The sequence below is a fragment of the Engraulis encrasicolus genome, chromosome 16 (assembly GCF_034702125.1).
Source record: "Engraulis encrasicolus isolate BLACKSEA-1 chromosome 16, IST_EnEncr_1.0, whole genome shotgun sequence".
Lineage (NCBI taxonomy): Eukaryota > Metazoa > Chordata > Actinopteri > Clupeiformes > Engraulidae > Engraulis > Engraulis encrasicolus.
Genome location: NC_085872.1, coordinates 28,579,749 through 28,603,806, shown reverse-complemented (window position 1 = coordinate 28,603,806; position 24,058 = coordinate 28,579,749). Strand labels below are relative to the sequence as shown.

General features: G+C 43.3%; 3 protein-coding genes across 3 annotated transcripts; 1 reads left to right on the top strand and 2 right to left on the bottom strand.

Moving 5' to 3' along the window:
* Positions 1-5,559: 5,559 nt before the first annotated feature.
* On the bottom strand, positions 5,560-8,496 carry LOC134466465 (peroxiredoxin-6-like). Its single transcript, XM_063220362.1, has 5 exons — positions 8,307-8,496; positions 7,527-7,683; positions 6,910-7,056; positions 6,225-6,371; positions 5,560-6,022 (listed from the first exon to the last, which is right to left on the bottom strand). The coding sequence occupies exons 1-5, from the start codon at positions 8,396-8,398 to the stop codon at positions 5,894-5,896; spliced, it is 672 nt and encodes a 223-aa protein (XP_063076432.1). The 5' UTR covers positions 8,399-8,496; the 3' UTR covers positions 5,560-5,893.
* Positions 8,497-8,895: 399 nt separating this feature from the next.
* Positions 8,896-12,358, top strand: LOC134466464 (polyisoprenoid diphosphate/phosphate phosphohydrolase PLPP6-like). Its single transcript, XM_063220361.1, has 2 exons — positions 8,896-9,528; positions 11,500-12,358. The coding sequence occupies exons 1-2, from the start codon at positions 9,084-9,086 to the stop codon at positions 11,883-11,885; spliced, it is 831 nt and encodes a 276-aa protein (XP_063076431.1). The 5' UTR covers positions 8,896-9,083; the 3' UTR covers positions 11,886-12,358.
* Positions 12,359-14,778: 2,420 nt separating this feature from the next.
* LOC134466463 (myocilin-like) lies at positions 14,779-18,417 on the bottom strand. Its single transcript, XM_063220359.1, has 4 exons — positions 17,812-18,417; positions 16,677-16,784; positions 16,130-16,344; positions 14,779-15,718 (listed from the first exon to the last, which is right to left on the bottom strand). The coding sequence occupies exons 1-4, from the start codon at positions 18,299-18,301 to the stop codon at positions 15,134-15,136; spliced, it is 1,398 nt and encodes a 465-aa protein (XP_063076429.1). The 5' UTR covers positions 18,302-18,417; the 3' UTR covers positions 14,779-15,133.
* Positions 18,418-24,058: the final 5,641 nt, after the last annotated feature.

The following is a 24,058-nucleotide window of genomic DNA, read 5'->3' as shown; positions in this document are numbered from 1 at the left end:
ATTAGCACCCTTGGTGTTAATATTTTGTACAACCCCCTTTTGACAACAAAACAGCACCTAATCTTCTCCTATAATGTTTCACAAGATGGGAAAAGACAGAAAGAGGGATCTTCAGCCATTCCTCTTTGCAGAATCTCTCTAAATCATCCAGAGACCTGGGTCCTCTCCTCTGTACTCTCCTCTTCAGCTCACCCCACAGGTTCTCAATGGGGCTGAGGTCTGGGGACTGAGATGGCCATGGGAGGAGCTTGATTTTGTGTCTGGTGAACCATTTCTGTGTAGATTTGGCCATATGTTTAGGGTCATTGTCTTGCTGAAAGACCCAGTGACGACCCATCTTCAGCTTTCGGGCAGAGGGCAACAGATTTTGATTTAAAATGTCCTGGTATTTCAAAGCATTCATGATGCCATGCACCCTAACAAGGTTCCCAGGGACTTTGGAAGCGAAACAGCCCCACAGCATCACTGACCCACCCCCATACTTCACAGTGGGTATGAGGTGCTTTTCAGCATGCGCATCTTTCGTGGCACGCCAGACCCACTTAGAGTGTTTGTTGCCAAAAAGCTCAATCTTGGTCTCATCTGACCAAAACGCATGGTCCCAGTTGAAGCCCCAATACCGCTTGGCGAACTCCAGACGTTTGCGTTTATGATTGTGAGTGAGGAAAGGTTTTCTCCGTGCATGCCTCCCAAACAGCGTGTTAGCGTGTAGACAGCGCCTGATGGTTGATTTGGAGACTTTGTGACCCCAGGATGCTACCATTTGTTGTAATTCTGTAACAGTGAGCTTTGGAGATCTTTTAATTTCTCTTACCATCCTCCTCACTGTGCGTGGTGGCAAAATAAACATGGGTCCTCGTCCAGGCTTGTTTACCACTGTTCCAGTTGTTTTGAACTTCTTAATTATTCCTCTCACAGTGGATATGGGCAGCTGCAGTTGAGTGGCAATCTTCCTGTAGCCTCTGCCTGACCTGTGAAGGTCAGCGCACATCTGCCTCACTTGTATGCTGTGTTCCTTTGTCTTTCCCATGGTTAAGAGTGGATAAGAGAAATGGCCTCGGTGTCACGTCATATTTATACCCCAGGGAAACAGGAAGTGATGAATTACTAATTAAATGTTCCTACATACTGTGGTAAACATTGTAAACTACTGTAGAAATGACAGAAATGCTTCAATTATATTTATTTCCTGGGAATTGTTAAGGGTGCCAATAATTGTGGAACATGTGATTTAATGAAAAATAATTATTTTTTAGTCAGGGATTTTTTTTATTTTCCTACAATTCATTTGAGTTGAAGGCTACATTTTCCTACAATTTTCAGTGTGACAGTAGTCTTCTGCAATAAACACTGAATTTATTTTAAGGCTTTTAGCACATTGCAACCAGGGGTGCCAATAATTATGGAGGGCACTGTACATGGTATTTGAAGTTGGCTAAGGAACACTGCATATGATATAATTTTGAAAATCAACATGGGTTCGAGTGGGATTCAAACTCCCAACCTCCATATCTCTAATCCAGCACCTTTGTCATTGATACTAAATGACATACATGGATTTTTTTTAAATTGGCTAAGGAACACTGCATATGATATAATTTTGAAAATCAACATGAGTCCGAGTGGGATTCAAACTCCCAACCTCCATATTGCTGATGCAGGACTATTACCATTAGGCCAAGCCGCTGCCTACACATTACAGCAAGACAATATTACATTGCATTGAAGAGCTGAACAATAGACTTCTAGAACTGCAGAGCAGCTGGTCGTTAAGAATAGAATGTTGAGAGAAAGTGACAGTTGAGATGGAACCCTATATTGGCTGCACCAGGGGGTGTTCACTCACGCAACTAGCTACTAGCCACAACTGGCTAACCCTAATCTTACCTAAGTGCAAAATGAATGGGTGTCAATGGAGTTTTCTACCATTATAGTTTTTGTGATTTTTTTAAAATAATTTTTTGCCCTGAAATATTAGTATCCAGTTCGAAGCTAGAAATAATAAGACCTCATTTGAGTAGCGTTTCGATTATTTTGCGCCACTAGATTATTATATACTGGGTCACAACGCTCAATTTGTATGAGGCCAAACCCATAAACATTAGCGGGATGCTAGCGAGTACAGGTCGAAATCTTCCAACCTGCTGTAAAACTACACACCTGAACGTTTTTTCAATACAGCCTATTGTTAAACACCAGTCATAGTACTTACCAGGAATGTTTTGTTGATGATGTTTGTGACTGGAAATGGCAGTAGCAATGTATTTAGCAATCAGAATGAACCTTCTCCCTGTGTTCTAAATTCTCTGGCTGCACCTGTTCTGATTGACTGAATGGCAGTTAGTACGGTGCTCTAAGGCAGAGAGCAGAATTAGAAACATTTGTTTGTCTTTAGCTTGATGTTGCTAAAAAACTAAAAGGAATTGGCACATGTCCATTCAACAGATTGAAGTCATACATGTGATCTTTCTAACAGTCCTTGAATGAAGTTTATAGGTTAAACGGTTCAGTCACAAATGGACCTCTTGTGGAACATGCGCTGACCTCTTGAAAAAGGCACTTCAACACTCAATGGGAAAAGCCATGGAAAAGCCCTGTCGTTTTTACAAACCTGCCATTTAAAAAGTAATGGGAGTTGGGAGATGAAACTTTGACAATTTGGAGACATCCCATAGAGCTCGCTAACAACGTGTCAACTAAACTTCTAGGTGAAAGTGTTGATGTTTTATGAACGAAAAAGCCTCCTACACTCTAATCCAGGGGTGTCAAACTCATTTTGGTCCGGGGGCCACATACAACCCATGTGGACCTCAAGCGGGCCGCATTAGTAACTTCATCTAAAAAAAAAAACGTAAAGCAGAGGATTAGTGTTCAGTACTATCACGTTTTGAATATGTAGAAAGCAATGCAATACTGATAATCCTATGCAAAATTTCCTTGACTTCATTCATTCATTGCCAACCGTCAATGAATTAAATATGACACAGTTCATTTTGGCAGGGGGTCTGGGGGATTTTCCCCAGAAAATTTTGTATTTCTTAGATGTAATTTCCTGCATTTTCACACATTCTAACATCCCGTTTCCAGTTTCAGCTTAATAGGAACCAATACAAATCCAATTATATTTATTATTTAATTACAACCAATACCAATACAATACGAATAAGAAGTATTAACATTTTATTTCTATATATGAGGTCTATAATATATGAGCTTTATCAAATGCCTGTTACAGTACAAATTCACCATTTATAAAAGAAGTGTGATGTGCACTTTACTACATATATACAGTATAACAGAGGGACCATTGGGTTAATGTCATGCAGGTCTCGATTTTGCCCCGAGGGGCGTAATTGCGCATTTCGGTTATTTCATAAAAAAAAATAAAAAAATTTAATGGAATTTTTTTTTTTTTTTTTAATTTTTACATCCGGGCCGGATGGAACCTTCTGTAGAGTGGCGGAACCTTGGTTCATGAAGGTTCTACCATTGTTTTCAATTGGGACCCAAACTTGCGCAAAATCGCCAAAAACGGGAAAAAGACAAGAGACACGGACACGCTATAGCACAACAAATGATCTCCAAGCCGAGCCGGTCGTTTTAGTGTTTGAACGGTGTCTCTATCTCGAAAGTCCTAGGAGGAGATCCATTTTCTATTTTTACTGCCCTACACAAGAGAATCAAGAAAGCAAGCATAAACTTTACTTAGAGATGACTAGAATCGGGCCTTGCTCTGCAAGCCCGCTTAACTATAGCCTACACTTACAGCCTACTTTGACTGAGCCAAGACTACACTACTACTTACAGTAACACCCCTGAATGAAAACACTCAGATATGAAATATATGAAATCACACCTCAGTGACAAAAGCCACAGCAGAGAACAGATCTCTGCTGTAGCTCAGTTGTCTGGCCTGGTGAAATTTAGTATAAAACACTTGAGTGAAGGGTTTGTTAGGAACAAAAGGACTTTATTTTCCAAATAACTTGCTCAGTACCAGAAGTGTCTACCAAATGGTCTGCCATGTATGAACAGAGTTTTGAGGGACCATCAGAAGCACCCAATATGGAAATCGCCTTGCAATTTAGCTATGCAAAGAAACCCTTACTAGGTGATATTGTACTATATTGTACAAAGCGGATTCCAAAAAAGTTGGGACACTTTGTATGTTGTGAATAAAATAAAAATGCTGGCATTTTCAAAACATCCAATATGTTAATAAGGTAGAGCATTATGTACCGACAACATATCAGTTGTTAAAGTCAAGCAGAATTATTGTTTTGAGGTAATTATGTTATCATTTCAAATTTGACCCATGCAACAAATCTCAAAAAAGTTGGGACAGGGCCAACACATGTTGTAATAGTTGGATAATTCTAAAAATAACACAAGGAAGAATATTTTAAAAGGAACTATATTGACTGCCAACATGAATGCACAAATAAAATACCATCACAGAGAGGCTGTGGCACTCAGAAGCGAAGATTTTGAGGGGCTAATTATTTATCTATTACACAGAAAGATTGAATTATCAAAATTGCAGGCATATAAGGCCTATTTCCGTAATATAGAGTTCTGTGTAATCATTGCATGAGTTATGAGATCATGACATACTCATCGTCAATAAGCAAACTATGACACTCCAACAATGACAGCTCTCGAAAAAATGACCATAAACACAACACTTGATTAATGCACATGATGCAGACATTAAACAGTGTTGCATGCGGAAAGCTCATTCTAGATGGACCTAGGAGACATGTGAAACTGTCCTCTGATTACAGAATGGAAAATATTTCATCCTTTTTTAAAATCTAGGAGTCATGCACCCTCCAGGTTATATAGAAAGTGCATACTTCAGCTTGATTTAGTTTTCAGTCTTAAAGAGAGCATATATGATGGTAAATGGGGGCAGAGGTGCCTTGGTTATGGTCTTCTTGCTCATGTAGAGCATTCAAATGAATGTTGAATGATAAATACAGACTTTAAACAGCATGCATAGCTACCAAGGCATTATATTTTGGAGCACCGCCTTTAGATATTGCCCCATAACGGTGGCAAATGTCAATCTCTTCTATGTTCGAACAGTGTGGTTCCATCATAAGAGTAAACAGGTCACAAAATTGTTTTCTTGCAGTCAGGATATGCCACATATTAAGCATAACAAAAAGGTAAACAAGTTGAAGAACACACCTATCAGTTGAGCTGCTGAAATCATGTCTCGCACATCAAAAGATTTAATTTTTGAATACAATTATGCCATCAGTCAAAATATTTAACTGTTCAGTCTCATCCCTTGCGTTGTGTTTAGTCTTATCCAATATAAAAAGCATTTTATTGGCCCTGTCCCAACTTTTTTGGGATTTGTTGCAAGGGTGAAATTTTAAATGACCACATAATTACCTCAAAACAATAATTCTGTTTGACTTTAACAACTGATATGTTGTCTGTATATGATGTTCTACCTTATTAACATATTGAATGTTTTGAAAATGCCACAATTTAGATTTTATTCACAAAATACAAAGTGTCCCAACTTTTTTGGAATCCGCTTTGTATACAAGTGGTTACAGTTCAGCATAATCAACATTAACACAACTCACCATTCCCACATATAAGCAATAATATTACATTATTGTGTTTATTTGAAGGCCACAGAACTTGAAAAGGCACAGTGTTAAATAACTTTTTTTCTGTATCTTCAAATTCTACAAAGGGGAGAAGCTGTAGACTTGAAGTGGACATCTGTCTTTGAGGCGTCAGGTCATTTCAGATTCCTGTATGGTTAAAACTGAGTTGTGCTCTCAAGTCATCTCTTCTCAGAATCTCCCATGAGTGGCAAACCTTGTAGTTCTTTGGTTTTGAGGTAAGTTGTGCTCTCCGAGCTGTTTTGTCAGGGCTGTGGCGTATACCGCAAGTAGTTTTTCCCTGATGGAAGATTTTGTGTGCACACTCCAGCTGGGAAAAGATCCTTGGCATCCTCCTCAGAAACACTCGGTGGAACCATAACATGGTCACCAGGCTTCGAAAGAGACAAAAGTCAAGTTAGTAATTCATCCAAGTATTGTCATAAAGTGATAATTGGTTAGGAATTTGAATATTTCCTAATCCTCAAACTTTGTTGTTTAACCATGACCTCGGCATCTCATCACGTACAAACGTACGTCGTGTTCTTCAACTTTATAGTTGTAGTTCCTTACAGGAACTTCCGACTCAAATCTCACCTTCCAGTCCACTGGTGTAGCGACCTGTTTTCTGGCTGTCAGCTGCAGAGAATCTATAACCCTGAGGATTTCTGTGAAGTTGCGGCCTGTTGAGGCCGGATACAGAATAGACAGCTTTAGCCTCTTGTCAGGTCCAATGATGAATACCTGTGTGAGGTGAGGAGTGCTTATGTTAGGGGACAATTACAGAAGGGACCATTTGGCACAGATAGACATACAGAAAAGAGCAAGTTGTAACTTTTAATAGATAGAGAACATTTTGGTATATTATTCAATAATGTATCAATAATATGATATAGTTGTGTCTCTTGGTTGCTGATGTTCACATGAATAATTGAATACATATTGGGTTCTTTTGATTTTGGATTTTCACATTTGTTGGCACAAACAGGATTGAACAGGTAGTTGTTAATATCTGCTGGGCATTGCTGCCTGTTGCACCTCCTCCGGTGCCCATGGGTCAAACAAGTCTTTTAATGTCAGTATATTTCTATCTCAGGCATTTATATCCATTTCACGGGCCAAGTTAAATTTTCACATTTTTGATTGTTGTCACTACTTTTTGACAATGTGCACCACAAGTTGCATGACTTATGTTCACGTAATACGAATGATGAATAATATATTATTATACTATTAAATTATATGCTATGGATAGGCTATAAAGAAGCACCTGGTTACTTACACATCTGGCAGTGAGAGGCATACCAGCCTCATCTTTCATGTCTGGATCCAGCATGCCCAGGGCCAGCGCCAAGTCCCGATTTGGGTCAGCTATGATGGGGTAAGGTAATGTGTACCCTGGGTCTTCCTTATTGTAAGCTATGATGTCCTACAAGGTACAGAAGACGAGATATTCACTACCGCATTTCTGACATAATCAGTGCGGCTGCAAGGTCACCTCACCATAGAAGTGGACCATGGCTACTGTTTAAATCTTTTTGTTACAATCACGGGTCTCTTTGGTAACATATAAAAGCTATATCAATCAATCAAAAATATTTATACAGCACATTATCATACATAAATGCCATTCAATGTGCTTTAGAAAAGAGAGAAGAGAAAAGAAAAACTACATTGTGTTATAGATAGTGTGTAACGTGTTAATGATCACCAAAGGCAGATGAGAATAGAGCAGTTTTTAACTTCCTTTTAAAACAAGATACTGTTGGGGCAGTTCTAATTTGGACAGGAAATTGGTTCCAGCATTTTGCAGCATAATGCCATTTAAATGCCATTTCACCCTGTTTAGACCTGACCCTAGGCTAGGCACAAGTAGACTGGTATATGCCAAATGACTACCTTTATCCACGCATGGTGGTCGTCCACTCTGTCCACAGATAAAGCCATCATTTTGACACCCCTCTTATGGAACTCTTCACTCAGTTTCGCCGCACGACCGAGCTCTGTCGTACACACTGGAGTGTAGTCTCGAGGATGCGAGAACAAGATGCCCCATCTGCGTGGAAGGGATTATTAACAGTTTATCAATTCTGTATTTATTAGTAATGTAGCATCTTGCGCGTACCAGGAATAATGCACGTTGGGCATCAAACATTTTCATGTTAGAGAGCCTGGGCACAATTGAACCAAAGCTACACGCTGAGGTCCTGCTGGCCAATATCAGGCACAAAACGTCGACATACAAAACGATTCTCCCAATGTCAGCATTCTAGTTGTTGGAAAAAGAAAAGCACCAATGTCGAGGTCACGACAGACATGAAAAGTCACACTGGCTTTGAGTGAGCGCTCTTGTTCTCCAGCACTTTTTCAGCCGCGATAAAGTCAAACAAAATGTTCTAACAGCATATGTGGCTTCAGTTTACATTTGTAGGCCTACAGTTCCTGTTACATAAATACGACAGGGGGAAGTAAGTGCTAATTTGCTGCATGGGCTTCTGTATTGTAGCCCACCCGATTAGAATATTCTATAAGAGCAGAAGCTGTTTACCGTTGCACATCATGGTGTTCTGTGCGATTTTAGTATTTTTTAGGTAGGCTATTTACGAACAGTATAACTTAATTCAAAAGTCAGTTTCGAGTGGTCATAACAGTACATTCAGTGGAATTCTGGCTACTTACTGATCTCCCAAAAAGTCATGCAGATTTATTGTACCAACTGTAGTTTCTGCTTCAAAATTAGGAAATATGTCCCCAAGTAGTATCCCCGGCATGGTTCACGCTTGATAGACAAACTTTATGTTTCTGTCCGCTCGATGACAGCCTGTCAGATGGTTGGGTGAAAATCATACGGTAGTGTCCGTGCAGGTGATGGGCGGTAGCATGTTTACGTCACACTACATGCCTGGGGGAGGAAAAGTTAACACAGGCTCAGCTCAAGCATCTTGTCTACAATATGATGTAGCTTAACATATTGGCTTAAATTGGATATTCTGGGTGAACACCAGAGACCAGCATCATGTGAAACGGAATAGATATCTTGGACTTTACGAAAGTAAAAGTAGAATTGGATAGGCCTATAATAATAATAATTAAAAATGATAATTAATATGTAGTAGCCTAGTAATATAAACATTGGCAAGATTTAGCTCCTGAGCCTATAGCATAGCCCACACTAAATATATACTGTGTTGGCTACCCACTGTTTACCATCGTAAACCCTTGGGAGCGTATTGGGGTGGTCAGCCAGAGCCTTGCTTATACCACGTGATCGTCGGTCATACCAAGCTCCATGGTCCACCGCAACGCACCTATTCTCAGAGTTTACCGGCAAAGTTGACCACGCACGTATGCGCACATGGGAGTGGACTCTCCACGATAGTTTTTACAAGATGCGTTTAAATTAAGAACGTTAGTTCCTCTCCCACACATCACACAATTTGGATATTGTGTTGTTTGATGCAACAGAGAATGTCATCACCGATATCAAGGAGGAATGGAAGTCGAAGTGGAAGTGTCTCGGGAACTTGTGTTAATAGTGTCAATGGGAAATTTGATTTTGGCGTCGCACCTCCTCGCAGATCCCTCGATTACTCGACGCGCCGTCGCGCCTCCAGCATTCCCAGCGCACTTGCCATCGGGGCGCCGACTCAGGACAATGCAAAACGACTCAACTTGTCTTTCCTCACAATTGCGTTTAGATTCTTATTGGCAATTGACCTGTGGCTTTCGAAGCGACTCAGTGTTTGTTCTTGCGAGGATGCCCTGTTGGGGAGCATACGGCCCCTGGTAAAGCTGCTGGAGGTCAGTGGGCACGCTGCGCCTTGGCTGGTGAGCGCACTGTACGGTCTGGTCTACAGCGACTCCACGACTGAGCTGGAAACAATGTTGAACCTTCTCATGGGTACGTGGTTATTACAGTTTCTACCCACGTCTCACTATGCTTTACACGTGATGCTACCTGTTCTTATGCATGATATATATATATATATAGATATATATATATATAGATATATATATATATATGCCTATTTAGTTTGACCACCTGTTTTGCGGTTGGCCTAAATGCTCCATGTCTGATAGGATCTAACCTTGATGACCTTCACAATCAAATGTATATATACACAAAAAACGTATTACACGTGCCTATTAATTCTACTATCCTCACTAACATTTTCATGTGTCATCCAAGATTTCTGTCCCACTGACGACTTTTTCGACATTGTCAGTGGACCATCGGGGAAAAGATGAAGTGTTATTGCATCAAAGCCTGTGTCTATCCCCTGACCACGTGTGTTTCTGTGTAATGCTGGCAATGATTTTCACTTGGTCATAATTAATTGTATACACCCACTTGGCCCTCCCCTCATCTGGATCACACACACACGCACGCACGCATGCATGCATGCATGCATACACACACACACACACACACACACACACACACACACACACACACACACACACACACAATCACACTCACAATCAAACACACATAGAGAGTCCATCACTTGCGAGCAGCACACAGCAGTCTCTGGAATTACAGTTGTTTGTAAGGCATAGTGATCCCTCAGCTGTGGTTCCTGTGCAGTGTCCATTTATATCCCAGTTATCTCAGCTCCATCAATGAGCAGGCCACAGCAGCTGCACGCTGATGCCCGGGAGAACAGAGGACACCACAGTGGAAAAATGTTCCCTTTTAGCCACCCCACAAAAAGTGTCACCTCAGGGGGGTTGAAAGTACAGGAGGGGAGCGAGCCAATCATTGCAGCCAGGCAGAAGCCTGCAAGCTCACCCCTCGCCCCCCCACACGTTAACACACACACACACACACACACACACACACACACACACACACACACACACACACACACACACACACACACACACGTGTGTGCATTCTTCACACATATGCACATCCACAACCACTCCGCTTCTACTCCTGTAAATTGAGATAACTAAAGGTATTGCTTACATGGATTTGAGTCTCCATAGGTCACAGGTATCAATCTCAACCATAGCCATGCCCATGTTGTTTGACTTGTTTGAAGTTGAGTTGAAACTTCTTTGTAGCCCAATAATGCACGCCATACCTCCAGTGGCACGCTGTATTAGTAATTGAAAAGTTAACTACCATAGTACTACACTACTATGACATTAAATGTCAAAAGCTTTGAGATATAGACACTAGTGCAATTGAGAAAATTGATAAGTGCAATTTTTCATGATGTTGACCTTAAAGGGCAAGTCCACTATTTTCAACATTAAGCCCCTTTTCAGAGCTGTCTGCAATGTTTTAGAGTCCCCCTCACCATTTATTTCATGTTTGCTGCTATCTTTTGTTCATTAGAATGGCCTTCTATGGGCATGTCCAAATAGGTTCCTAAAACCAACCTAAACATTTGTTTTCAAGACTGTGCAACTCGCCAAGTGTTCAGGGTTGTTCACTGGTATTCCATAGCATTTTTTGTGGCGAAACATCACCTCTGCTGTGTTCTATGTACCATTTTGTAAATTCATGATGACCAATAAAAATTACAGAGGGCCTATTTTGCCTTGGAATTCATTGGGGAAATGCCAATGAACACCCCTACCTACTTAGTGAGATGCATACGTTTGAAAACAAATGTTTTAAGGTGTATTTAAGAACATATTTGGACATGCCCATAGACGTATCATTATAAAGCCAATTGAAACAAAATCTAAATTAGCCAAATAACGGAGACAGCAGCAAACATTTAAAAAACAGTGAGGTAGACTCTAAGCCCATTTTCTGAGTTGTCTGCGAAGTGTTAATGTTCAAAATAGTGCACATGTCCTTTAATTGCCCTTTGTCTATCTATCTGTCTGTCTGTCTGTGTCTTTTCTCACGCAGCCTTGCTGCTGGACATGGCACTGGTGAGAATAGTGAAGGCCATTGTGCGGCGGCGTCCTCCCACACTCCCTCCCCGCTCAGACGTCCCCTGCACGGTGGACCGCTACTCCTTCCCCTCGGCCCACGCCACCCGCGCCACCATGTGCGCCTGCTTCACGCTGAAGCACCTGGTTTCGGGCGCCCCGCTGCGTGCCTTGGTGCTGGCCTGGGCCGGGCTGGTGGGCCTGTCCCGCGTCCTGCTGGGCCAGAGCAATGTGACGGACGTGCTGTTTGGCCTGGGCATGGGCTACTGCCACTACAGCCTGGTGGAGAGGCTCTGGCTGCGCCCCGACAGGCTGCAAGACACCCTGGTGACCTTCCTGCAGGAGGCTTTGGCCACCGTGTGACTTGAGCCCCCCGGAGTTTATCCACGGCTCCCGGGAGACTTGTCGGGAATTACGAGCAGATTGCTCAGGAGGAGCGGTGGCATGGCATGTGTGCCAGAACCTTGTGGAGGTATAGCAAGCACATGGCACGCCAGGAGGAGGAAAAAGAGGAGTAGAGTCCAGTGGTAGTGCCATCACCTGTTCGCACAGCTTTGCGGACTTGACACAGATTTGCCATTTTATTGGTTGTGAAGGAGATTGTGAGTGAGAGTGAATGGAGTGTAATGTTGCACAAAGACAAAATATTCTCTTAATCTTGCACAATCAAATGTTAACCAGCATACAGAAAAGGGAATTCATGTGAATTTAGATTTTTTTTTTCAAGCATCCTTATAACCATGCTTGTTATATAATATTGTACAATGATTAAAATATTTAATTGTAAAATATTCAAACTGGCTGCTGCATTTACACTTAAGTAACAAACGTGAGGAGAAAACACCATCACACTTCACTTGTATGAGTCTGAGTCAAAACTACACTGCTACAGGATGCTGCATGATACTTGGCAGGAAACTCAGCCACAGCCTTTGCCAGCAAACGCAAGGTTATGGTTTGCAGTGTGCATTTTAGCACTGTCAAATAGTGCTGGTGAAAGGTGTGTAAACCCACAGTCACAAGCATCTCTACCAAACGTGAGGTACGCTGAAAGATTCGAAGTGTTTTATGGCCACGAGTTTCAAGAAATTCAGTTACAGTTTTTACTTACTCAATACCCTGTCATAGCAAGTCCAAAGTTCCATACAAAGTTCTGCAAAACTAACAGAGTGTCTTTCCAACATGCATCTTAGGTCATACAGTATTTATTGCAAAATACCCTGCAGCTACAATAATTCAGCATACTTAAAGGTGCAGGAAATGGTCAAAAAAGGTACTGCAACTATGCTGCTCATTGAAACTGGGCTGCCTATTGCCAAATTTGATCTTTTCATGAAAGTTTACTGAGTAATAAACAAATATTTTCTAATATGGCCCAAGTACAGTCATTTTTGCAGCTAAAAATGGCTATTTTTGAACATTAAAAATGGCAGACTATGGAGAAGATCCCCCTTTTCATGTATGAAAAGTGCAATTTTTCCAGCCATAATGAATACTTAGAATGTGATGGTGATGGTAAGTATTCATGAAAAAGGCAACACTAGTGAATGGATTGCATGAATTCTTGAAATAAGCAACTAAAAATCTCACACAATATACCTTTAAAACAAAAGTGCTTGCTGTAGCTGGCATACTCTATAACACGTCATTCAGCCTGACTGCAATATCCAACAATCAAACAAGCTACATGTGTAGCCCCTTAATGCACGCCGTACCTCCTGTGGAACGCTGTAATAGACATTGAAAGTTAAATAGTACTACACTACTATGACAGTGCACGGGGCCTTTAGTAATACATTACGACCCTTCTGCCATTCTGGTAACAGCTCATTTATAATGCCGTGTCGGGGATATAGCAGAAATGAATGATTCTTTTTTTCTGAGTTAAGTACCATACAAAATCAAAAACTATAGAAATTAAGCGTAAAGAGTTTATCAGAGGATTTTCAATATTTGACCTGTCTGAGTACTGTGTGTATTGCAGAACATAAAGATGCATTGTGTGTTAGTCAAATATTCCCAGTCACCCAAACCACAAACAAATAGGGCCTAACTCCAGAAAGACCTCAGGAAGACCTCAGCACGTGCTACCCTTAACCAGTGCCTACCTATAGTTTTAGGCTACATTGTGTTTCACTTCAGAGCAAATCAACACCATGTAGATTACATGAAATGATGCCCCATGTCACCATAAAAGGAAGCACATGTTGCATATTTTACAAGACTGTGGATCTGAATATGGTGGTTGGGGCCTTACATTTTCTCATATTGTGTGGTGGCCATATACTTCCTATGGGATTATTGTACCTCAAGTTGTTCATTTGTTTGGAAACATGCAAACTATGCCTTTTGTGTTGGCTTTTGCTGTATTTTTTATGTTTTCACAACAAATGTAACCTCTTTTCTAACATATGTAGGCCTAACTGTTGCATGTGATATAATTTTAATTGAATTGACTCATTTATGAATTTTACCGGCAGAAAATGGAAGAATGCAATTATGTTTAACACTGTTTTGCTCCTACAATATGGTTTTAGAAAAAAAAATACCAGATTTTTAAAAATGTTAACTACATTATACCTCATCAATTATAAGTTCAAAAATGTAAAAACACAACAAACTACTCATATCAAATCATACAAGTTACACATATCCTCTGAGTTTCTCAGTGACCATGCAGGTAGATGCGTGATCAGCTAACTCAAATTAACATCAACACACACATGCACTTCAAATAGGCTACTGCTGTACATAGCAAAGGCCAGTCATGCTATACCCATACCTACAAAAAGCCAACAGATGGCGCTAGTGGTGTATAAGCTGCCTATCAGGACTCAGGATGTCTTTCTCCATGGACTAACCTTGCAGTATGGCCATTTACCTATGTATCTGATCTTACAAAGTAAATCAATGCACACAAACTTATGTAGATATGGGGAGAGAGATGGGGAGTGGTCGGCAAAGGACCCGGCCCGGGAATCAAACACGGGTCAGCCACATGGCAAACGAGTACCCTACCGGTTGGCCACGGCAGGGCCCTGCCTTGTAATTTGACAGTCACCATATTTTTCGACCTTATTACATTACATTACATTGCATTTGGCAGACGCTTTATAACCAAAGCGACTTTCAAAAGAGGACATAATCAAGCCAACATCACCTTATATTCTGAAGTTTGCATGCTTATAGAAGAGATTAGTTTGTGGTGACTGTTTATGTATGGAGTGAAACAAAACCACAGGTCTAGAACTCATGATCAGGCTTTCAGCTCTTTATTTATTACAACGAGAAGTCAAAAGTAAAGCAAAGAGAGAGCCATTTACATTTTACCAAAGCTTTCATACAAAAATACATTTTCTGTAAATAGTACATTTTTCAACATTCTATACACAAGTAGTTATTTGAATACAGAGAGTGCTTTTGAAATATTTTAATGCAAAATATACAGAGATTTGACACTGAAAACTACTAAAATAATTGCTTTATTAGTCTCAGTAATCCTCTTGACATGAAATCACATAACCTGATGCTTCCTTGCATGCCTGTTTTCAATGACCCTTGACCTCGCTCACAGCAACACACAACATACTTCTGTGTCATTCTAACACCGCTTAGGAGCTGCTGTCTGTGTTTGCCTGCTCTGTGTCATAGGTGACCATGTGGTAATTGTCCCAGGCGTAGAGCCTCTTGCTGGCAGGGTTGTAGTCAATCATGCTGTTGTAATGGTAGCGGTTGTGGAAGGGGATGGCGATGGGCTTGCTCTCGCTGGTCTCCGTGTCGAACACGTAGTTGACGGTGGTGTTTGGCAAGCTGTAGCTGGCCACGGTGTAGAGGCGTCCGCAGACCATGAAGCCGTTGGCCACCGTGTTCTTGCGGATGTTGGTCTCCCAGCTCCTCCTCACCTCCAGGGTCTCGGGGTTCAGCTGCGACAGCACGATGGCCCCCTTGGCCTTGCTGGTGCTGTAGACGGCCCACAGGCCCCTCTCGTCCACCGCCAGGTCGATGTCGGTGTAGCCGCCCCACGAGTACGGGTGCTGGCCGTGGAAGCCGGCGTGCGGCAGGTCGAGCCGGGCCGCGACGTTCTCGGCAGCCAGGTCGTAGCGGATGAGGGTGCGGCTGCGGCGGCGCTGGTAGTAGAGGGAGCCGCGGTAGACGGTGGCGCCGGTGCTCTCCACGGCCTCGGGCAGCAGCAGCACCTTCATGGAGGGATGGGATATCGGTATAGGTGTATCGGTATCGAGTTCAGATATCAACATAATTCAGAGATCGGGTCGGATCGGAATTTACGCAAAGTATCGGAATTTTCCTAATACTGACATCGAGCCAGGTGTAATGTTAATTTGAAATCATAACACTTGCATAATAGTTTTCAGGATGGGATCGTTACTTTTTCACCTGTTACTTTTACTTATCCATTTGTTTCCTGTTCTTCTGACTCCCTTTTCTGACTAAATAGGCCTAGTCTACCTGGACCTACGTCAAGTTGAAACCCATGCATATATGTGGTTTTGGTATTGGATAGGAGTAGTATCGGTATCGGCAGATATCCAAATGTAGATATCGGGATCGGATCGGAAGTGAAAAAATGTGTATCGATGCATCCCTACCTTCATGGGGAAGCCGCGCCTCAGCTGCTCCATGTCCTCGTAGGCAAACAGCTGCTTCACCTCCTTGCCCACGGCGTCGATGCGCCACACGGTCTCGGGCCCGTAGGGGGGCCCCGCGGGCTCGGGGTCCTGGAACCAGGCGCCGTATTTGCCGTTGATGCCGTCGGCCTTGCGGTGCATGACAGGCTCGTGCACAGACACCAGCATCCCACAACCTGAAGGGCACAGCGAGTAAGTCAGAACACATACAATATCCACACAATATTCAGGTGTTTTGTATTGAATATTGTTGCTGGTATGGAACATACGTTTTAACATTTCTGTAAATGGTTAAACCCTTAGCACAGAGCCTATGTTATAACCTTATTGTCACTCAAACTGTAATGGCTATGTCTTAATCTCTTACTTAAGGCTCTCGGTAATGACTTAGCAATGTTGCTATGATGTACAGTATTGTCAGCAAATAGTGAATAGGCCCGCCGGCGACCCCATAGTACTAAGAGGCTACAAAAAGAATAAATTATTATCTTCAGACTAGGACACCAACCTGTTCCATTGCGGTTTTGTCCCTGCTGGATCTGTGGAGGGGCTGGCACCTCAGACACCTCAGCCTTCATCTCCTGAAAGGCTCCACTCCCAATCTGAAAAGCAGGATCTGTGGAAAAGGAGAGAAGAAAAAGAGAAGGCGTAGTATTACTCGTAAAAAGTCAGTCAGAATTATTAGCCAGGCATTTTTGTACGATTGAAATTTCCACTGTGGGTCTCAGAGCAGTGCGCAGTCACGATGCACTGCTGAGCCCACTGACAGGCAGTTGTAGTAGTAATGATGATGAGTACATTTCCAGCTGAGTGGGTCTTCCCCTCCTGCTCTTGGGCAATGACTTATCCCTCATTAATGCAAAATATGACGCACACAGGCACTCACTCACTCACTCACTCACTCACTCACTCACTCACTCACAGACTGCAATATCCTCACTGTTCAAAAGTTACTCACCACTTATTGCAACATGACGACAACATATAAGTAGCATGCACTTACATTTACAACTCCATAATTGCACTCACTCTAAATTATAGTGTCTCGTTGCTAATTTGTCACACAGATCGTCACGTGCACCTCACTGAGTCATCACACTGATTCATCATCATCACATACTTCAGTGAAAAAGCATCAGAATCTGTCAACTGTCTCTGTCAGATTATAAAACTGTCCTGCCCCATGCTGCCACAATAGGGATGAAACTGGGGGGGAAATTATTATAAGATTGGCAGCATGCTACAGCACAGTTACCCCCCCCCCCTGTCCACTATTAAGCCACAGCTTACCCACGTCTGGTGGCAAGTTAATGCACAAACCTTGGCTTCCTTGAAAGGCACTATATAAAAACAAGTTATTATTACTATTATTATTATTATTATTATTATTATTATTATTATTATTATCATCCCGGTTTCCACCACAGTTTCACGCCTGTCCACTATGAAGTCACAGCTTACCCACGTCTGATGGCAAGTTAATGCACAAACCTGATACCGGTTTCCACCACCACAGTTTACCCCCTCCTGTCCACATCTTATCATGTAGTAAATGTACATAATTTCATTTTCCTTGTATGACTTGTGCATATGAAGAAAGTGCCAATAAAAGCTGACTTGACTTGACTTGACTGGTAACTCACCCCCGTCTGTGGTGGTGGGGAGGTGTGGGGGCTGCGGCTGGCTACAGGGCCTCTCCCTCAGCTGCTCCGTCTCCAGCGTCAGCTCCTCCAGCCGCCTCTGCAGGTCCTGCACCTGCCTGTTCAGATGCTCCTTGTCCTGCTGCAGCCGGCTCACCTCCTCCTCCGCTGCCGCCGCCTGGAGCCCTGCCTCGCCGCCACCACCCAGCGCCACCGCGTCTGCGTCCATCTCCATCCCTCGCTCCCCCAGCAGCCGACTGACCAGAGCCTCCAGCACGGAGAGGCGCGACCTCACGCCCTCCGACTCGGGGGGGCCACCGGTGCCTGCTCCTGCTTGTGGGCAGCTGGACTCCGCAGGGCTGTCTACGGTGAAGGTGTACTGGCAGCGTCCGGTGAAGTCGTCGTTGGTCCTCCGGAAAGAGGCAGATCTGTCCGGTTGCGCCTGACAGCCCAGTGGCAGGAAGCACAGGCACACTGCAAGATGGGTCCACATGGCTGGGTGATGATGGGTAATGCGCTGGTCTGGTTGAAAGAGCTGGCTGCTGTTATTCTACTTGCTCTACTGGTACTGTTTTTGTTATTGAGGATCTTGAGGCTCCTTCTGCGTTTTTGTTTGTCTGTCTGAGAGAGGTGTTTGGGTTGGTATTTATGCTTACGGTGCATGGAGGTGGGAGGAGTTAGAGTGCATAGGTGCTTGTTGGGGAAGGGGGTGTGACCAAGTCGAGAAGGCCAGGGCAGTACTGGGGGAGCCGTGTGGTGTGGTGTGATGTAACGCAAATTTTCCAAATGTTTTTCCATGTGCCTGATCCTGTTTTTGGGGCACCTCTGCAACTCCTCTTCTCTTTCTGACACGTTTATGGCACTTGTGTGCAGCCCGGCTGGACGGCTGATGCACTTTTGCAGAAGCTGCAGCTACTCTGCCTGCAGCCTGGAAGTCAACACGCGGAGGTGGTAAGGGGTCAGGGCCTGGTGTTGTGTTATGCACCCCTACAGACTACTCCACGGCCCCTGTCAGCAGTCAGTTGGGATCTCTTCACTCAAAAACAACCGCCTCACAGGGATATAACTACTGTATAAGTAAGTATATCCGACCAAAACCGAGAGGTAGTTTTTTTTCCTCTGTATTTGTGGTGCCCTTTATGTCAGGTCTCACGGTAATGCTTTCTTAGTGTGTTGTGATGTTCCACTTCATCACTGTCAACTGTGGCGCTGACAGTCAGGGTAGAGATGTCCTCTTTTGTAATGTGAGAAGAGGGAGATGAGTGGCAGCTTAGTTAGGCCTGATGGCATGCGGTTATCCAACCACTACAGCAGGGTCAGAGGACCAACCATCCACTCATCTGCTAGGTGGCAGGGGTGCCGACAGGACGGGACGAAGGGGACAGTTGTCCCGAGGTCAGGGAGAGAGGGGGCCCATCATTGGTTGTCATTACATTGTATGTATTGGGTCGGGGGGGCCCATTACTTTGTCCTGGGCCCGGCCAAAGCTGTCCGCGACCCCGTATGTGGACTCAGCAATAAAGGACTTCATAGTTTGACCATAGATGGGAAAACCCCATTAAGTAGGCCATGTTGCTTACAATTGACTGACAACAAGTACCAAAACCAGATGATAAACAAGTTAACCAAGTATGTAAAGCCCAATTCATAAGAACATGCAGCTCATGGTGCATAAATACTACCAGAGACTGATTATCAATAGATACATATTTTAAAGTTGTTATATTAGCCTACTCAAGGAGAGCCATCCTATCCAATTTATTACATCTTATTTTGTTTGAACTGGCATCAGGCATCATTAGAATCAGGGGTCACTATCCTAGCATTCAACAAAATAATTGAGGATGCACATGTTCACTCATACAGTACATTTCCCAGTAAACATGAAAAGAATGCAGCGGTAATTTCATTAACCCATTGGCGCCTAAGGCACCTGCAAAAAAGGCTGCTGAATGCCTGAGCCCTTTTTAAGAAAATCTGGCCTCGGCCTATAAAAACCTAAATATCTCAGCTTCTGAAGCACATAAAAATGTGCACTAAGTTGCATTTAAACGCTAAGACCCTCATTTTTCATTACAAAGTGTTAATTCATCTCAAACAAACAGAGATTTTTTTAATAAAGTTGTCTCAAATCTCATGAGCCTGAATGTTGCGTAACGCAGCTCCAGGCGCCAGGGCCAATGTTGCGCAACGCAACATCAGGCATCAATGGGTTAACTCACTGTTGATTGCACCAAATAAAATGGATATGCACTGCACCTTACCCAATCACACAATCTTTGCCTTTGTTAGTTAGCATGTGTGCATATGTTGTTTTCTACATGAAACCAAATGAAAGTAACTAATAGACAGAAGAATGTGTGTATAAAAAAGGGGGCAAGTTTCTCAACATGCCACTTTCAATCAGTTCAATCAGCGTATCCGCTTAATCTCTCCAGCGTTCGCATGTGTCCTCATTACCCTGTCAGCAGGGAAGAGAAAGTACCACAATTAGTGAAAGCAATTTACTTTGTAAACAAGTTGTAGTGGCTTCATTGACCACAGATGCCCTGCCGTAAACAAATGGCACAACACCTTGAGATGTTTAGCTCAGTGCATGCATCAGGGCGTCTAGACATGTATTGTCAGGGGTGCCGACAGGGTGGGACAAAGGGGACAGTTGTCCCGGGCCCAGGGAGAGAGGGGCCCCAGAATTGAATCCTCATTACATTGTATGTATTGTGCTGGGGGGCCCTTTCAGACGACTCTGTCCTGGGCCCTGCTAAACCTGTCAGTGGCCCTGTGTATTGTTTACCGAGGGAAGGGAGCTAGACCTGTGAATAAAAAAGGGAATGCCCGTAAGAGTGCGCAAGATCTCGTTGTCAGAAATGAAACCGCTAATCACGGTGTAAAATTTACGGGATGCGACGCAGAGGCGCAGACTCCAGCCTCCTTATTTGTGCGTGACATGGCAAGTCACCGCAATCACTCTCTCTATTTCCCAACAGCTGTTTAGACACCAATTATTTCTTTGATGTTTAATCAACCCCAGTCAAGTGGGTGTGGTGGATGGACAAGCATCCTCGCCTCCTCAGCAGGTGAGTCAGGTATGTGACCCCCTACCCCACCCCACCCCCCTTCAACAACCGATTCCACCTTCCTCCACTCTTCAACCCCCGCAACCCCTGGCTGTTTATGGGTCCGACGAGTCGCGCCTGCCCCTTGGCCACTGTGGATCCACACTACTTAGAAACAGGAAGAGTGGCAGACTTGTTTATGAGTAAGTGTGTGTGAAGCACATGTTTACCGGGGAATAGGGGAAGGACAGACAGGAGAGAAAAAAAGAGGAAAAAACAACTCAAAGAATTAAGTGAGTTAGGGGAGGGGGGTGAGGGAAGTGGGGGGGCGGGGGTGTAGGAGGGAGCTTTGGTCAGGTGGATCAGTGCTCAGAGCCCCATGCAGGTTCTCAAGAGATGAAATAAACAAATGGCTTCTGCACATCCAGCCAGGCCACCGCGTTATATAATATAAACAAGCGGACCATGGCTGAGATGATGATGATTTATCTTGTTCAAGTCCTTTACTATGCCCATCATCCTCCCACTTGCCGAAAATGATTTTTTTACAGGTCCAAAAACACAGGTTTTGTGCTTACTGCACCAGACAAAGACCACTATGATTTTTCATGCAGCAATAAAAATGCTATGAAACTGTTAATCTCCCTTTTTTCTTTCCAAATTCTTTCCAACAGCACCAGTGCTTGTCAGATATCCAGGTGTGCAAGTCTTGTGGCCACTGAGATAGAAATTCTGAAAGATGGATGCTATAGGAAATTGCTGTAGACAACAGTGATGCCTTGGCTCCAACATTCCATTAGGTCATAATAATATTATATAACCGCATTTCTGTCTTGCTCCAGTCTACCCAGTGATGGATAGGCATCACTGTATGACCTCATAATGAGGAGAATCGGGTCAGGAGGTATGAAATGTGTCTTGCATTGGTCAGGAGAAGCAAGGGTATAGGCTATATCTGAGAAAGTCACTGGTGCATTGTGTCTATACCATAAACCATGCACTGATGACCTGACATTGTACCGAGAAACCTGACATTGACATTGAGATGACCTTACATTGGCCCTGCCGTGGCCAACCGGTAGGGCCCTCGCCTGCCATGCGGCTTCGATTCCTGGCCCGGGTCCTTTGCCGACCCCTTCCCGTCTCTCTCCCAATTCCCAAGTCGAAAAAGACCACAAAAAAAGAGAGAGATGACCTGACATTGTTACCTGGAGAAAGGTGAGCATCCTTCTTCTGAAAGATTGAAGAGATACACATAGATCTCCATTTGTGTAACTGTACCAGACTACAAGATAAAGAACTGGTCAAGCAAGCATTGCAGAGCCTCAGATTAGTGAGCGGTCCATTGTAGCATGGAGATCCTGTTCCTGTGCCATAAGCATGGCAGGGTGTTCTCAGAGAGAGTAGAGAGAGAGAGAGGTTCCATTGGCCCATTGTTTCCGGGTTCTATTATTGCAAGGGGGAGGGGGGGAAATCCCCCTTTAGGCAGACCTAGGCAGACCTAAGGACTGTTCTATTCAATGCTAGGAGTATTATGACACACTCCTTTAGGCAGACCGGAACCTGGTCGTGTTAGGTGCACATAGCAATATAACATTGGCATATCTCTACATACTTAAAGAATCTCTGGTGTTCTGCTGTATGTTGTGGTCTACAGGAGTGGGGGTATGCTAGAAGAGGAACAGGAATAAACTCATTAAATAATCCAGATAGGTGCTCAACAGGAGTTTGGATATGACTCATCCGAGACCGACTGTTGTAGAGGGAAGTAAGATTCAAAACATCATGGACAACCTAGGTCCAGATAGGTTGCAATTTTTACCTTTTTTTGGCTACAATGTCTATGCTTTTCAGCCCTTCAGGCCATAAGGGCCGAAACGCGTAGGCATTGTAACCAAATTTTAAAAAAGTAAGAATTGCAACCTTGAATGCCTCAGCATTTGTCTACCTGGACCAAGTTAGAGAACCCCTCTACACTGATGAGCACCAAGGGAAAAAGGTGAAGACCCAGAAGCACTCCAATTACCTGATTGTATGGACAACCTAGTTATATTCCACAACAGCCTGACAGGCCAGAGCCAGGTTGGTACTGTACCCATTTCAGGATACACTGCAGCATGGAAAGTTTTAAGGAATCCTAGTTCCACCTAAGGGCCAACAGACCCTTAAACTTACTCCGCAGACAGGACAGGGGAGGAGGTTCATAACAAACCCACCAACCTCCCCGGCCAACAGCCTCACCCACTCTCCACCCTCCACGCATCCAGTCAAAGCACCTTTTGCACTTTTTGTAGATATTTGCACTTTTGTAGTTCTATGTTTTCCAAAGTGTCCATCCGATGGAATGTACAAAACATGACATGGAGCAATGCAGTGGTGTAGTCTACTTTTTTATGGTGGGTATACTGTATATTTGAGCATTTTTGAAGTGGGTATACTGTATATATTTGTGCTATTCAAAATAATGGATCAATCAATTTTAAGTGGGTATACTGAAATCCCTGAAATTTAGAAGTGGGTATACTCCGTATACCCGCGTTCTACGTAGACTACACCACTGGAGCAATGCTTCTTCTGTCTTTTTTTTTCACACACTGTAGTAAGAGTGTAGTAAATACCAATGCACATGCAATTCAATGTTCCTGAGTGTTATGTAAGACTGGAGTTAATGGTGTGCGGCCATGATTTATTGTAGCTTTGATTGCTGTATGAATGGCCTCTTTCTCCAGCCACCTACTGCTTACAAGATTTTCTTGAAAAAGCACACCTCACCAATGAGGTAGGTTGGCATGTGAAAATGCAATGTTCCATCATTGAGGATTTTAACCCTCTGGTTGTGTTAGAAACATGGTTACGTTCATGGCGTTAACGGTCAAAATTGACCGCCTACACAAAAAAGGTAATAATACATTGATTAAAAATCTGATTTGCATATTTTGTGATTAATACCTTTTAGACATCCTTTTGAAACATTTCCAATGTGATTTTAATGTTATTTCTTATCTTGCACCAATTCGTTTTATTAACCCTCTGGAGTCTAGGGCCTCTCAGAGGCTTTCAGGCCGTTTGGAACACCTCTTTTTTCAAGTATTTCAACCAAAGAGGCTTGAGACAAGAGGGCTTACTCACGTCATAACAGCGTAGTAGGAAATGATGGCGAGGGGAGTACGGAAATGTTATTCACTGTGGAACAG